We start from the raw sequence: 17,567 nt of genomic DNA on the forward strand, positions 1-17,567 counted from the left end.
CTTTATTTTATTTTATATTCAATAAATTAGTTTATTAAGTTATTTTTTATTCTAAACAATATAAAATATATAAATCTTAAAAATATTTTAAAAAGATAACATCTTATTTAATGAATTATTTATAATTGTAATTTTTAATTAATTTTTAGTAACTGTAACTTTGAATTTCTAATTAATGTTATATTCTACTTTTATTTATTAATATTATTTATAAATAAATAAATAAATAAAATGGTGACATGACAATCTATTGAACTCTTAAGAGTTTAATGAAATGTAAGGTTTATTAGGTTAAATGATATGGTTAATAAAATACTGATGTGACAATCCATTGAACTCTTAAGAGTTCAATGCATTGGAGATGGCCTAAAGACGGTTTTTATTGTTAAGTTGATGGAGGAATGAACAAATAACTGACGGTTTGTTGTTTTCATAAATGTCTTCTTTTTTGTTACATTGTTTTTTTTTTAAATATATATGGGTTTTAAGTTAAGAAAATTCAAATCTTAATTTCATTTAACAAATCTTTAAATTTATATAAAGAAAGAACTAATAAGAAAAATATATGTTTTTGAAATTGTCCCACGTAATAATATGCTATGTACAAGGAATATATTGCATATAATTGTATCCTGAATTTTTACAGCAGACATGATATGTATCAAATACACCGATCATAATTGATGCTATAGAAACTAAATCATGATTTTAAAACAATTTCCCATGTAAGTCCACCTATTTGAATTTAAATAAGGTCGTTGTTGTCCTCAAATTTACATCTTTTGTTCCAATAATTTCGGAATCTTAGCTTTAAAAAATATATTTGTAAGATTAATATCTTCGTGTCCATGTAAAACACATGCCTATCACTTGGTTACATATTGTATATGTTTGTATTTTGCCAATCCTATTATTATTTTGTATATCTTAGCAAAATCCATTTGGCCCCTCTGAATTAATAATAGGGATCAAGACTTAATAGGGTAATATACTTTTTGAATTGTGCATATTTGCTCACTGGTTTTTTTTTATTTATATTTTTCCTTTCAACTTGTTTAACTATACACATTTAGTCCTTATGACCAGTTAATTTAGTTCTTAAATTTTTTTTATTGCAAAATAAGTTATTGAATATATACAAAAACAACAAAAACTTATTTTGCAATAAAAAAAATATTAATGACTAAATGTGCAAAAAAATATTAATGACTAAATGTGTAAAAAATTAAAAATACATTACTCTATTAAGTAATTTTTTCGGTTTGCTGAAGTAATCAATCATAAAGACTGAATATATACGGTTAAAGAAGTTAAAGGAGCAAATGTGGATTAAAAAAACCCAATGACCAAAAGTATATAAAGCAAAAAAGTATATTAACATTTAAATTATTATTGGTTAATAATAATTAATATTTGATGATGAATCTATTTATGGTCTTGGTCTTTTCTTCATAACACGTACCAACCGAAAACAATCCGTGATAAAAGAGGAAAACAAATTATCAACGGGCAGTACAAAAGTCGGGTCCTTTCACAAGAAAAAATTGCATAGTAACAAAAAGTAACATCTACCTCTTAAGATATCAACTATTTATCAAATTATGTGCCAAGTTCATTGTTACACTTTTATTGTGGGCACATAAGGGTATTTTGACTATAAGTTATATTTATAGTTAATCTTTTGAACCAAGTGGGTAATGAGATACACAAGATCCATTAAAATAAAGGTATGTGTGTGTTCACATAAATCATGAATATACCTCACTAGGTTGGACCGTTTCCCCATGCAAAATTTTAAATTGTTGGCCAAAACCAAAAGGCTAGTAATGAGTCTCCATTCCCTATAAATAAACCATGGATTCTTGCCATTCCTCATTGTCAAACATACAAACATCCAGCTCTTCTCTTCTGTCATGAATATGAGAAAATATTATCACCTTCTTGCCCTCAGGAGATCTAAAGGTCTCCTTATCTCAAATAGCAAGTGGGTTCACCAAACTAGTCCCGTTGAATCTCACGACTTCCGCTACCACCCTAAAACACCATCACCACCAACACCATCGCCTCCCTCATCCTATTCTCATCTATACAGAAACACATACAGTCAAAATGCTAATGCTATGGTTTCCCGCAATCTTTTACATGCAACTCACTCAAATCTCACTGCTAAACATTACCATACTCAACTCTCTAAGCTCCACACGTCAGAACTACGCTATCATGAGGATGCCGACCTCCAAGACTATCAAGTGACAGTGAAAGATAGAGAGGTTATTTCAGCAGCTGTCACGCTGGAAAGCAAACACTGGCTCCCTTTGTCGAACCTTGACTTGCTTCTACCACCGATTCAAGCCGGCCTTTTTTTCTGTTACAAGAAAAAGAACAACACCGACATGTCCTCGGAAACTGTGGTGAAGACCATTAAGTCGTCGTTGGCTGGGGTATTATCGACATTTTACCCTCTGGCCGGAGAAATTGTACAGAACAGCCAAGGAGAGCCGGAGGTTCTATGCAACAACTATGGGGTGGAATTCGTTCATGCCCATGCAGACATCGACCTGAAAGACTTGGATTTCGCTCACCCTGATGAGTCTGTGAAAGGGAAGTTGGTTCCAAAGATAAATCGTGGTGTGGTTGCAATTCAGGTAAATTTAACTATCAATATTTTATCGATTAGGGTGATCACAACATAACATAATTAATTCGGTTTCAAACAATTATGCTTCGACTTATTAAGGAATATTCAGCCTGGATGAACATGCGAAACTGCTTTAATTTGGCAGTTATTTTACTAAGTTTGGTAAAGCATACAGACGTTGACTTGGATAACTAAAAGCAGGATCTATTCTCGAAATATATAATAAATTAACTGTTTTCGAAGAACTATCTAAAAGTTGAAGGCTATTGCATTCGAATTTGACCAAGTTATTTTTAAGAGAAATTAAATATCTTCTTATTATTTGTTTCTATAAATTCTTTTTTTAATACATTAATATAACACATGTCATCATTTAATCGGATAGGAGGATTTGTTTTTAATGTTTAATTCCCAAAAAAGGTTACCAATTATATCCTATACTGTTATATACTGTTATACTGTTATATACATATACATATTTCAAGTAAAATTAATTACACTAAATGGAACAACTATATTTTAGATAATAAAATATATATTTAACGGAAAACTCTTCTACATATATACAGTATATTTTTTTTATAAATACTTTTGCAATTAAAATTTTGAAGATTATATTAAAAAAATACATTTTTACTGAGTTGAGCATTGTAGGTGGTCACTATTTTTTAAAAGATATGGACATCAAAACAACTTTAAGAAATACTGAATACGATATGTACTTTTTATATAAAATGTGTTGTTATTATTATAATGATTATATGTATGAAAACAATAAAGACTTTGATTAATTTCAATTTTGAGTATCATTATATTCAAAACGAATTCCATTACGTCTCTAATAAGATACAGTATTTTAAAATCATAGTTTAGTGCCCCAACTCCAAACAGAATCTTAGAATATGTATTTTCGAAATTATAAATCATAAATTTTCATTTTTGAAAATATGTTTTTCAAAAGGACAATCAAATGGAAGTCCTTATATTTACATATTTTCTATACATCTGCACGCAGAACACATCCTCATGAGAGAAATGTCATACAATAACAATAACTAAGATATCATAACTTTACACAAATCATCGCATACTAATACTTATATAAACATGCATCAAAAATATATTCAAACAGAAAATTGGCATGAATACAAGGGAAACAATAACTAACGTTAATTCATTTTCATTGATTCAGGCGACAGAGTTGAATTGTGGATCAATAATAATATCAGGTGCGTTTCATCATCAAGTGGCCGATGCTTACTCAATAAATATGTTCTTAGTTGCATGGGCTCAATATGCGCGATTGGAAACAATCTCCAGCATCCCATCATTTCGACCTTCAGTGTTGAATCCACGTCGTCCACCCTGTTATACTACCGCCATTGATAATCTATACATCCCCGCATCCTCCCTCCCTCCACCATCTTCCTTTGAAGAGCCTCTTCTTGGTCGCATGTACTATATTCATGCTGAATCAATTCAACAACTTCAACAAGAAGCGAGCACAAAGGAAACCAAAATAAGCAAACTCCTTTCTTTCACGTCATTTGTATGGAAATTATTAGCACATGGAGGAGATAAAGCTACCGATACAACTTCTAGAATGGGCATTGTGGTTAACGGGCGTCGCTTTCTGGCTGAAAGTGATGAGAAAAATACATCTTTGTTAGAAAACCACTTCGGAAATGTACTATCAATACCATATGGTATGGCCACCAATGATGATCTCAAAGCGATGCCCCTTCATGAAGTGGCAGAAGGGGTTCATAAGTTTGTCTCTAAGGCAACCAACGAAGAACATTTTAGAGAATTGATTGATTGGGTAGAAATGCATCGACCAAATCCAGCAGTTGCAAGGATATATTTTGGGCTAAAAAAGTCTGAAGGTGAGGCTGTGGTTGTGTCGGCTGGACAAGGTTTACCAATTAAAGATATGGATTTTGGGTGGGGAAAGCCAGATTTTGGTTCGTATCATTTCCCATGGGGAAGCCGAACAGGATACATAACAACAATGCCAAGTGCAAAAAAGAATGGCGATTGGGTGGTTTACATGCATCTCAAAGAAAAGGACTTCAACTTGATTGATCATATGGCACCTCATGTGTTTACACCTCTAACATACTCTCATTTTAGTTCTTAATTGATGTATTTATTTTGGAAATTTTAATTCCCTCTTAACGAAAGTGGCTGAGGGAAAAAGAAAATGTAATTTTATAATCATGAAGGCATTCATATAGCTTATATACATATTTACAACAATTTGTGAAATTGGCCTTCTGACTTCCAACGACAAAATTGATGTTTTTGCAACGATGCAGAAATGGGATTGTGACCACCACACCAAAACTAAATATGGCATAATACAATGTAGGGCTAGCAAACATCTATCTCCGAAAACCAACCAACATCTTACCAACCATACCAAGAATCTTGGTAATCAATATGTTTGCTAACAAACATGTTTGGTTAATATTACTATACCGATTACGAAATACCAACATACGATAGTGGTATCAAGTTTTCAATAACATAGTAGTACCATACCATACAATATATATATATATATATATATATATATATATATATATATATATATATATATAACATGTTTAAAATTTAGTATGTTGGTGCTTATGATTTAGGAGCTTTGTTATTAACATTTGCAGAATTAATAAAGTTTAACATTTTAAACTTATATTGGCATATCCAATTTTCCTCCACCACTTTAACATATAAACTCATAAATGAAATTAATAAAATCATTTTGGATTAAATTTTCAATATCAACCATTACAAAATTGTTATTCATAAATCCCCCCATTGAAGTTTCACAATAAGCTAAAGAACACGAAAAATGTCATTCATAAAATCCCCATATTGTTGGTATATACCATTGCGAACATGTTCCCAACTGAATTTATTGGTACCCAAACAAGTTGGTACCAACTATAGTTGGTATGGCAATGATAGAAATTTTTTGTATCAACTATAATTGGTACGATATATAGTTTAGTGAAAAACAAATTGGTACCTACCAATTTCATCCTAATTAAAATGTCCTCTTTACAAATTTCTATAGCAACCCTTTAACATGATAAATGTATTATAACTTTTTTTAAATACCGTTAATTTTGTATCTAAATAACATATAGTTTATTAAATAATCAAAACTGATTAATATCATGTTAAACATCTTTCAAATAACTTTAATCAAATTTTAAAAACTAATTTTATTGATACTACAAATATTGCAAAAAAGAGACAAAAACCAATTTTAAAGTTTGAAAGAAACAACATTGGTTGACCAAATATTAGGCTGTAAAAATGAAAATGTCCTCGCGACATAAACAATAAATGAAAATAATATAATAAAGCATTCATAATGGATTGAACTTTATAGAGTTTAATAGATTGTCATATCATATTTTATATTTTTCACAACTCTATCAATTTTCTTCTACAATACATTGAATTCTATAAAGTTCAATACAAAATTACAAAAGTTAATTTATAGTATATATTTAAGAATGAAAAACATTTCATTTTTCTTATTGAAGAGTTATATGGCTATTGAACTCCAATTCCATTGAATGTCATGGTGACATCTCACTATAGCAGAGTTTAATCCATTCAATAACAAATAAACTTATCACCTCAATCAGCTCTCTCATTAAACTCATCATTGTGGATGTTCTAATTATAAGAGGTTTATACACACACACAAACACACACACACACACACATATATATATATATATATATATATATATATATATATATATATATATAGTGTTGTAAAATTTGTCGATTTGGCCGATTAGTCAGTCGAGTACTCCTTACTCGGCCCCTTACCGAGGTGAGTTACAGAATCTGAGTATTCCCCGATCCGCCTTTACTGAAGTGAGCAGTATTGTAAAAATCGACCAACTTTGTGATTAATATGTATAATATATTCAATGATTTGTTATTTAACACTAACATATGTGATTATTACTATATATATATATATATATATATATATATATATATATATATATATATATCTTAAATTTTTAGTAATTATTCACGAGGTGAGACCATTTTGTGTTTTTTGGTTTTTATATATTCAGATGTATATAATTTTGTTATATATTTCAATCAACTTACGGTTTTAACTTATGATTTTAACATATATAATTTTTCTTAAAATATTTGTACATGAATTACGAATCTGAGTACTCCCCGAGTACTCTCTACTCGGTAGTTAACCGAACAGGTACCAGGTAGCGACTTCTACAACCATATATATATATATATATATATATATATATATATATATATATATATATATATATATATATATATATATATAGGGAGAGAGAGAGAGAGAGCTAGGTTCAAATGTGGATTGACATCTATTGTGTGGACGTGTGGATAATGCTATTCTGTGAAATTACAAAGAAAATATGTTGTTTGATAATATGAATACGTTTAATCTTATATAATTATTTTAATTATTATGCATTTTCACTAATTAAATCGTCAATAAGGTTATTATACACTTTTTTTTTAATTATTCTCAATCTGTCAGAATGTTATCAGGATGTTTATTGAGTCGTATTCTGTAAGAATTAAAATAAATAAAAAAACGATGAATGAGAGCAAAAATGAATTAGAATTGGTGAGAATCCATTAAAATAACAATAGTTCTGTAAGATTGAACGTATTCACATTACTAAACAACATATTCTCTTAGTAATTTTCATAAAATAGTATTATCCACACGTCCCCACAATAGTTGTCCATCCATATTATAACCTAGCCTTATATATATATATATATATATATATATATATATATATATATATATATATATATATATATATATATATAGCTAGGTTATACTGTGAACAACTATCTTGTGGTCGGAAAAATGATTTTGGACCATTGGATAAAAAGAATGAATTGATTTAATTTTAGGTTTGTGAGATTAAAATGAGAGAGCATATATAATATAATAACCACTAAAAAAATGATGTCATTGTCAGCGACACTATAAGCGGCGACAAGGACTTTCAACGATGACTCAAGCTTGAGTCGCCGCTAAAAGTCCTTGTCGCAGCTAATAACGTTATCGTGTGCTTTGCGGACCCAATCCACGTTAATCGATTTTGGTAAACCCCAACCGTCCGATCGATTATCTAATCCAATGGTTGTTGCTCTTTTTTGCATAAACTCAATACTGACTACAAAATGTCACTGCTAAATGTCAAAACATCGCCGCTAAAAGTCGGAAAAAAAGTGACGGCGAAAATTCCCTCCGTTGTTGTCGCCGCTCTTCATGATTTTCGCCGGTAATAATTTCGAGTTGCAACTAAAGGTCAATCTAATTATATCCTTTTTCTTGTCTTAATTTCTTTCCTGCGTATTGCTCCTTCCTCGATTCGTTTCCTCGAGCTTCAATTGTCGACGGTCAACGAATTACTGCCGTTTCTTTCTTCCTTTGACTTAAACCATCGGCCAGACACCTCAACCACTTGTTACCACCGAATTTTGGTGACGAGAGTTTGTTGTACCAATGACATTTGGAGCATCACCGACGTCAGTTTGCATCCTCTTTATCATTTTTATCTCTTTCTCTTATAACCTCCATTTCCAGCTTATATTCGAGATTAATTGTTGAAAAATGTGGACTTTTAGTTTTTGGAGCTTCAACATAGACTTTTGCTGTCACCGACGAAGGTTGTTGATTTTCCGGCCACCATTGTTGATTTCTAGCTACCATAGGTTCCTTTCTCCATTAATTTCTAGAAGTATTCATGTCTATTATATGAAATTAGCCATATGTGTGTATATTTGGTATATATCTATGTGTATTTGCATGGTATATGTATGCCAATGTATGTATAATGTGTGTTTGTGTGTGTGAAAACATGAATATGGAATATTGTATGTGTGTATAGTGTGTGTATGAAATGTGGATTGTATGTAATGTGTATATTGTAATGTTATAGTGGAAAAAGAACAAATAAAGTAGGATGATATTGTTAATAATGATATTTAAACTGTATGTGTATTTGTATTACTATAGATTGTATGTGTGTATAATGTGTATTTGTATTAAAGAAAACATGACATTATGTATGTATATTTGAATTTGTATGCAACGTGCATTTTTTGTAGGATGATATTATTGAAAATGTTGTTATTGAGAATGCTATTATTATAGAATGCTATTATTGAAAAAAAAAACAAATAAAGTAGGATTCCATTATTGAGAATGCTATTTTTTATATAAAAAGAAACAATGTGGATTGTTAAAAAAAAATTAAAATAAAATAAAATAGGATGCTATTATTGAAAAAATCAAATAAAGTAGGATGCTCTTATTGAGAATACTATTTTTTTATATAAAAAAAGACAATGTGGATTATTAAAAAAACAAATAATGTAGGATGTTATTATTATAGGATGCTATTATTGAAAAAAAAAACAAATAAAATAGGATGCTATTATAGAGAATGTTATTTCAAGAAAAAAATTGAATTGTTAAAAAAAGTAGAATGGAATTATTAGCAATGAAAACATAAAGTAAATCACCAAAATAGAAAGCAACATAATATAATTATTTAAAATACAATATTATAGTTGAGAAAAACAAATACACATTGTTATAAATATAAAAAATATTAAAAAAAATAGTACAATGTTGAAATAGAAAAAAATATAATATTTAAAGTACAATGTTGTTATAGAAAACTTAAAACAAAATAAAATGTTATAAATAAGAAAATTATACAAAAGTAAAATTATATAAATAATAATAATAAAAATATATATCCAAATTCTGTTCATTTGCTTGTCTTCTATGTAATCATCACAAGCCTAGAAATACCCGCCTGAAATTGATTTACAACTTAATTTCGAGTTGTTCCCATTTTAGGATTGTTTTTTGAGTAATTTATATATCTCATCTACGATGTGAACATGTATTACATGATTGTTTGTTTAAGACATATTTGGTTGTCATTTTCTCTTTGTTGTTCGAATATACATGTATGTATGTGTGTGTATGTGTGTGTTTGTGTGTGTATATATATATATATATATACATGGCAGCTAAGGGGAAATGTTGCTGAATTATTTCTTAAACATACAATCATGTAATCCACATTCAGATATGAGATATTGTATTCAAAAGGTGAGTTTAGAAGCCTACCCTTATGAATACTCTATCTATTTCCGAATTATTTTCCTCATTTCAAGGGATAATTTTTGAATAATCTACTTTACGAATACTCTATCTGATTTTTGTTTTCCGTAGAGTAAACCCTAAACCATAAATTATGTTTCACCCATATCATGTCTGTCACACCCCCAACCGGTGGCAGAAACACTGGACGGTGAGATGACATCATGGGTTACAATAATAAGAATACATTAAAAATACAAGAGTATAATCATAGAATAAATACTTTTGTTCATTGAAAGAGTGGTGTCACACCCCCGAACCAGACGGCGGAAACATTATACATTCATAGCATAAATTGTTTGAGGGCTTTTAATAACATAACATCTAACATTACTTCATATTACCCTTCCGCTAACCTATTACCTGAGAATACAAGTTATTTTGGAAAAAACGTCAACATATGAAATGTTGGTGAGTTCATAAGCAATGTTGTGATAAAATGATTTGTGTAGTTTGTAAAACCCAAAAAATCCGATATTTTCTGAAAAAACTTTTGTTTATCGAAGTGTGAAGATCCATAAGTTGATGCATGAATGATTTCAAAAACATATATTTGAGGGGTATTTTGTATTATAGTTATAAAATTTCGAGCGAGTAGTATTGAATTCCCTGGAAAACCCGATGTTGAAATGTATTCGTGATTACTGATTTATATATTGTCTTAACTAATGAATACCGATTAATCTACATTGTATATCGTCCTAATTTCGTCTACTTTGATTTCTCATAAGCCTTAGCGAACGAAGAGAAGGGGAGCATTATGTCCCACTACTATCGAAAGTACCTTAAGCTGTCGTGGATGCGAAAGACATGATGGTCCAACTCGCATTTGATTACTGTGACCTTACTAGCTTTTCTAACGGGTCACTTTGGCCCACTAGCACATAAAAGCTATTGAAAGTCCTTTTATAAAATATTTGGTCATTGAAGGCCCAATAACATATAAGCGTTATCCCTTTGGGCCCAAAGATCATGTTGGTGGGCTTGCAAGGCCCAACAAGCATGATTTGAAACTCATAAGCCCAAAGTTTGTAGATTTACTCATTGTAGTCATCACGTATCTATTGAATTGTTTTGATTTAACGATTGTTGTTTTGTATTGATTCGAGACCGAATCAATTCGTTTATAACGATATTTGGTGTTGAATGTGTATTCGTTTTCCGTTTTGTCGGTAGTCGTGGATCTTGTATTTTGTCTTAATGAATTAATTTGTTTAAAATTAGAATTTGACCTTTTCACTATCTTTCTTTTATAAAAATAGCACTTTTAGTCCTTTATATAAAGGAATTTCATTTTTAGTCCTTAAAACATTTTATTGACACTTTGGTATCATAAACTTGTTGAAAAGACAGTTTTTAACCCAAAAATTATTTTGTTAACAACTTTAGCCCTTCCAGAATGGAGTTTCTCGGTTAGAACCCCATATTTCGCAAATTTTACTGTATGCACTTCTTATCCCCTGTTTTGCAGAAAGTTTCATTTCAGCCCCTTTAAACTTCATTTTTCGCAATTATGGGCTTATTGGGCCAAAAAGCCCAAATTTAGCCCATTAAGCTAAAAATTTTCATTTCAAGTCCTATGAAAATTCTAATATTCAGAAAAATGATTATAGAAACTATTTTGACCTTTTTGACCCTCAAGAAACCGTGACTTGACAGTCTTTAACCCAAGTTCTATATTTTTGAAAATTTAAGTTCTAAAATGGGTTTTATGTTAGAAATGTTCCTCATAACTTTATAAGTTATTTTTCTTGATTTTTTTAATGTAAAATAACTTAGATTATGTTTTTTTCCTTTATCATGTCATAGATCTCGAGTTAACACCCCTTTTGGTTACATTTTTATCACAAAAACACATAAAATCACACATATACATGCATAAAATCACAGATAACATACACATACTCATAGATCTACACATTTTCTTGTATTCTCCCCCATAAAACATATGAAAACCAAAAAAAGAGGGGTATGAAGCTCACCTTTGCTTGTTGTTTTCGATTTAAAGAAAGAAATGGAAGAGTTTGATGCTATTTTCGGCCCTAGCAAGCTTTCTTGGGTGGATCTCGAACTTAGTATGTTCTTAGGAGTATGATCATGAATTCAAAGTGGTAAGAAGAGTGAATGAGTGTAGAACTGAAATATGTTTGCAAGATCTTACCACTAGAGTGTAGCTTGAAGTGATTCTTTGGATGAAATCCCTCTTGAAGCCCTTACAATTTTTGAAGGTTTGAATAGAGGATGAAGAGTTGTTTTCTTTGAGAGTGTTTAGGAGGATTTTTAGTGAGATGTGTATGTTTATGTGTTTGGTCGAGAAGGAGAAAAAGGTGGGAAAAAGAGAGAAGATGATTTGACATGCATGGAAGTATGGGATTTTTAAGCTTGGTTGCATTCTAAATAATATGGAGGTGGCAATGCCACACAATTCCTCCATTTTCTCTAATTTTTAAACTTATGGGCCGAAAATGGGCTTAAGGAAAGGAGTAGTGTAATAATTTGAGCCCATTCTTGTATTTTTCGAAAACATATTGCCCATAAGGAAAGTTCTCGGCCCATTGGGCCCTTAAGCGTATTCACGGCCCAATTTAACATAAAGGAATGGGTTTGAGTCTATTAAAGTTATTTGGATTTGTTATGGCCTAATAAGGCCCATTAGAAATAAGATGGGTCATTTGAGGGCCAAAGTAGTCAAGTTGGAAGTTTATTGGTTCGTTAGACCCAATAAGAGAATCCTAGTCCATAATAATCTTGAACCGGGATTTCTAAGGTTTCCAACCCTTAGTTTAACATATGAGATGTATTTGAACGAGATTAGAGTATAGGATTTTACAATGGATGATGCTTATATGGGAATAGAATTTCCTAGCAAAATGCCAGTTGTGACATCATCCCCCCGTTAGAGGGAATTTCATCCCGAAATTCTTTTTGAAGCTAGGCTTGTAACGACCGAAAATTTCAACCAATTTAAACTTTTCAAAAACATCCCGATTTCATTAAATTATTACAAAAAGGTTTTCAATACAGTTTATTTAGAGTATTCCCAGAATCACATCACATATAAACATGAGGATCGGTACGATCACGCCTTCGCCTTGCCACGGTCTCCTGAAAAACATTAAACGACAACTGTAAGCCCGAAAGCTTAGTAAGATATCCCCAAAATACCAACCACATATACCATACATGCCATAACATATCCGATCACAGAATAGCCATGCACTTCGGGTCTACTGTGTGACTGGTCCGCCGCACCGGCCAACAGTCTACCTGGTCCAACCTCCGAGTCTAGCCATATACATCGAGTCTGCAGTCTGATTGGTCCGCCCGCACCGGGCCTTCAATCCACCTGGTCCACTCTCTGAGTCTACAGTATGACTGGTCCGCCCGCATCGGGCCTTCAGTCGGCCTGGTCTACTCTCCGAGTCTAGCCATATACATCGAGTCTGCAGTGTGATTGGTCCGCCCGCACCGGGCCTTCAATCTACCTGGTCCACTCTCTAAGTCTACAGTATGACTGATTTGCCCGCACCGGGCCTTCAGTCGGCCTGGTCCACTCTCCGAGCCTCGACACGTCTGGTCCACCCTCATAGGGCCTACAGCCTATCCGGACCGCTCGCTGGGCCTTCGGGACAACCGGTCCGCCCTGGGTATCTTGGCCTACAACACAGAGCAGGACCCGCCTCAACCCAGCTCCAGTCCATACAACCATGCGCACATATACATATAATCATATAACAATTCTCAGTCAACAAACTGATCAAACAGATCACATGGCATATCATCATCCTAACCAGGATACCGACCTAACCGGTCACTAGCATAGGATCACCCTACATAACAGGATACCGACCTCAACCAGGTCTCTAACACATACCATCCTACTACCATGATGCAAACATATCAAAACAATAACATAACAACAAATATCCGGATCTCAATCCGATAAAGGGCCGGCCTTGGTGCCTTAGACCCCGTTGATATAGTGAGGATAACTCACCTCGCAACTGCCGATTGAACAGATAAACCCAAGCTGCTCCGACCACTCATAAGATCTCCACCACTCGCCAACCACCGAAACACTGAACTCAAAACAATAACCAACAATTACCAAAATGCCCCTGCACTCAACTGGTCAACCCTTGGTCAAAGTCAAAGTCAACCCCTGACTGACTCTACTCGCCGAGTCACCCCGATGACTCGTCGAGTCCCCATGCACAGCACTTCTCCAATCCGCGACTCAACTCGCCGAGTCACCCCGAGACTCGCCGAGTCCACAACTCTGAGTCCTTCACTCTCGACTCACCGAGTCATTCCTCGACTCACTGATTCACAGCTCAACCAGAAGAATGGTTAGTTGCATGGGCTCAATATGCGCGATTGGAAACAATCTCCAGCATCCCATCATTTCGACCTTCAGTGTTGAATCCACGTCGTCCACCCTGTTATACTACCGCCATTGATAATCTATACATCCCCGCATCCTCCCTCCCTCCACCATCTTCCTTTGAAGAGCCTCTTCTTGGTCGCATGTACTATATTCATGCTGAATCAATTCAACAACTTCAACAAGAAGCGAGCACAAAGGAAACCAAAATAAGCAAACTCCTTTCTTTCACGTCATTTGTATGGAAATTATTAGCACATGGAGGAGATAAAGCTACCGATACAACTTCTAGAATGGGCATTGTGGTTAACGGGCGTCGCTTTCTGGCTGAAAGTGATGAGAAAAATACATCTTTGTTAGAAAACCACTTCGGAAATGTACTATCAATACCATATGGTATGGCCACCAATGATGATCTCAAAGCGATGCCCCTTCATGAAGTGGCAGAAGGGGTTCATAAGTTTGTCTCTAAGGCAACCAACGAAGAACATTTTAGAGAATTGATTGATTGGGTAGAAATGCATCGACCAAATCCAGCAGTTGCAAGGATATATTTTGGGCTAAAAAAGTCTGAAGGTGAGGCTGTGGTTGTGTCGGCTGGACAAGGTTTACCAATTAAAGATATGGATTTTGGGTGGGGAAAGCCAGATTTTGGTTCGTATCATTTCCCATGGGGAAGCCGAACAGGATACATAACAACAATGCCAAGTGCAAAAAAGAATGGCGATTGGGTGGTTTACATGCATCTCAAAGAAAAGGACTTCAACTTGATTGATCATATGGCACCTCATGTGTTTACACCTCTAACATACTCTCATTTTAGTTCTTAATTGATGTATTTATTTTGGAAATTTTAATTCCCTCTTAACGAAAGTGGCTGAGGGAAAAAGAAAATGTAATTTTATAATCATGAAGGCATTCATATAGCTTATATACATATTTACAACAATTTGTGAAATTGGCCTTCTGACTTCCAACGACAAAATTGATGTTTTTGCAACGATGCAGAAATGGGATTGTGACCACCACACCAAAACTAAATATGGCATAATACAATGTAGGGCTAGCAAACATCTATCTCCGAAAACCAACCAACATCTTACCAACCATACCAAGAATCTTGGTAATCAATATGTTTGCTAACAAACATGTTTGGTTAATATTACTATACCGATTACGAAATACCAACATACGATAGTGGTATCAAGTTTTCAATAACATAGTAGTACCATACCATACAATATATATATATATATATATATATATATATATATATATATATATATATATATATATATAACATGTTTAAAATTTAGTATGTTGGTGCTTATGATTTAGGAGCTTTGTTATTAACATTTGCAGAATTAATAAAGTTTAACATTTTAAACTTATATTGGCATATCCAATTTTCCTCCACCACTTTAACATATAAACTCATAAATGAAATTAATAAAATCATTTTGGATTAAATTTTCAATATCAACCATTACAAAATTGTTATTCATAAATCCCCCCATTGAAGTTTCACAATAAGCTAAAGAACACGAAAAATGTCATTCATAAAATCCCCATATTGTTGGTATATACCATTGCGAACATGTTCCCAACTGAATTTATTGGTACCCAAACAAGTTGGTACCAACTATAGTTGGTATGGCAATGATAGAAATTTTTTGTATCAACTATAATTGGTACGATATATAGTTTAGTGAAAAACAAATTGGTACCTACCAATTTCATCCTAATTAAAATGTCCTCTTTACAAATTTCTATAGCAACCCTTTAACATGATAAATGTATTATAACTTTTTTTAAATACCGTTAATTTTGTATCTAAATAACATATAGTTTATTAAATAATCAAAACTGATTAATATCATGTTAAACATCTTTCAAATAACTTTAATCAAATTTTAAAAACTAATTTTATTGATACTACAAATATTGCAAAAAAGAGACAAAAACCAATTTTAAAGTTTGAAAGAAACAACATTGGTTGACCAAATATTAGGCTGTAAAAATGAAAATGTCCTCGCGACATAAACAATAAATGAAAATAATATAATAAAGCATTCATAATGCATTGAACTTTATAGAGTTTAATAGATTGTCATATCATATTTTATATTTTTCACAACTCTATCAATTTTCTTCTACAATACATTGAATTCTATAAAGTTCAATACAAAATTACAAAAGTTAATTTATAGTATATATTTAAGAATGAAAAACATTTCATTTTTCTTATTGAAGAGTTATATGGCTATTGAACTCCAATTCCATTGAATGTCATGGTGACATCTCACTATAGCAGAGTTTAATCCATTCAATAACAAATAAACTTATCACCTCAATCAGCTCTCTCATTAAACTCATCATTGTGGATGTTCTAATTATAAGAGGTTTATACACACACACAAACACACACACACACACACACACACACACACACATATATATATATATATATATATATATATATATATATATATATATATATATAGTGTTGTAAAATTTGTCGATTTGGCCGATTACTCAGTCGAGTACTCCTTACTCGGCCCCTTACCGAGGTGAGTTATAGAATCTGAGTATTCCCCGATCCGCCTTTACTGAAGTGAGCAGTATTGTAAAAATCGACCAACTTTGTGATTAATATGTATAATATATTCAATGATTTGTTATTTAACACTAACATATGTGATTATTACTATATATATATATATATATATATATATATATATATATATATCTCTTAAATTTTTAGTAATTATTCACGAGGTGAGACCATTTTGTGTTTTTTGGTTTTTGTATATTCAGATGTATATAATTTTGTTATATATTTCAATCAACTTACGGTTTTAACTTATGATTTTAACATATATAATTTTTCTTAAAATATTTGTACATGAATTACGAATCTGAGTACTCCCCGAGTACTCTCTACTCGGTAGTTAACCGAACAGGTACCAGGTAGCGACTTCTACAACCATATATATATATATATATATATATATATATATATATATATATATATATATATATATAGGGAGAGAGAGAGAGAGAGAGAGAGAGCTAGGTTCAAATGTGGATTGACATCTATTGTGTGGACGTGTGGATAATGCTATTCTGTGAAATTACAAAGAAAATATGTTGTTTGATAATATGAATACGTTTAATCTTATATAATTATTTTAATTATTATGTATTTTCACTAATTAAATCGTCAATAAGGTTATTATACACTTTTTTTTTAATTATTCTCAATCTGTCATAATGTTATCAGGATGTTTATTGAGTCGTATTCTGTAAGAATT

At 32.0% G+C, this 17,567-nt stretch overlaps 1 protein-coding gene and 1 pseudogene across 1 annotated transcript; both read left to right on the forward strand.

The window, feature by feature from the left end:
• The first annotated feature begins 1,866 nt into the window (after nucleotides 1–1,866).
• Nucleotides 1,867–4,906, forward strand: LOC145062877 (coniferyl alcohol acyltransferase-like). Its single transcript, XM_079010465.1, has 2 exons — nucleotides 1,867–2,645; nucleotides 3,831–4,906. The coding sequence occupies exons 1-2, from the start codon at nucleotides 1,914–1,916 to the stop codon at nucleotides 4,776–4,778; spliced, it is 1,680 nt and encodes a 559-aa protein (XP_078866591.1). The 5' UTR covers nucleotides 1,867–1,913; the 3' UTR covers nucleotides 4,779–4,906.
• Nucleotides 4,907–7,870: 2,964 nt separating this feature from the next.
• On the forward strand, nucleotides 7,871–15,211 carry LOC145064174 (coniferyl alcohol acyltransferase pseudogene; annotated as a pseudogene).
• Nucleotides 15,212–17,567: the final 2,356 nt, after the last annotated feature.

The sequence above is a fragment of the Lactuca serriola genome, chromosome 7 (assembly GCF_051521515.1).
Source record: "Lactuca serriola cultivar US96UC23 chromosome 7, Lser_US96UC23_V15, whole genome shotgun sequence".
NCBI lineage: Eukaryota > Viridiplantae > Streptophyta > Magnoliopsida > Asterales > Asteraceae > Lactuca > Lactuca serriola.

Bases quoted from the DNA above. Each gene is read 5' to 3' on its own strand.
- LOC145062877 (XM_079010465.1), top strand. From the start codon at position 1,914: ATGAATATGAGAAAATATTATCACCTTCTTGCCCTCAGGAGATCTAAA. The intron at 2,646-3,830 runs GTAAATTTAACT...TCATTGATTCAG, and splicing joins GTGGTGTGGTTGCAATTCAG to GCGACAGAGTTGAATTGTGG.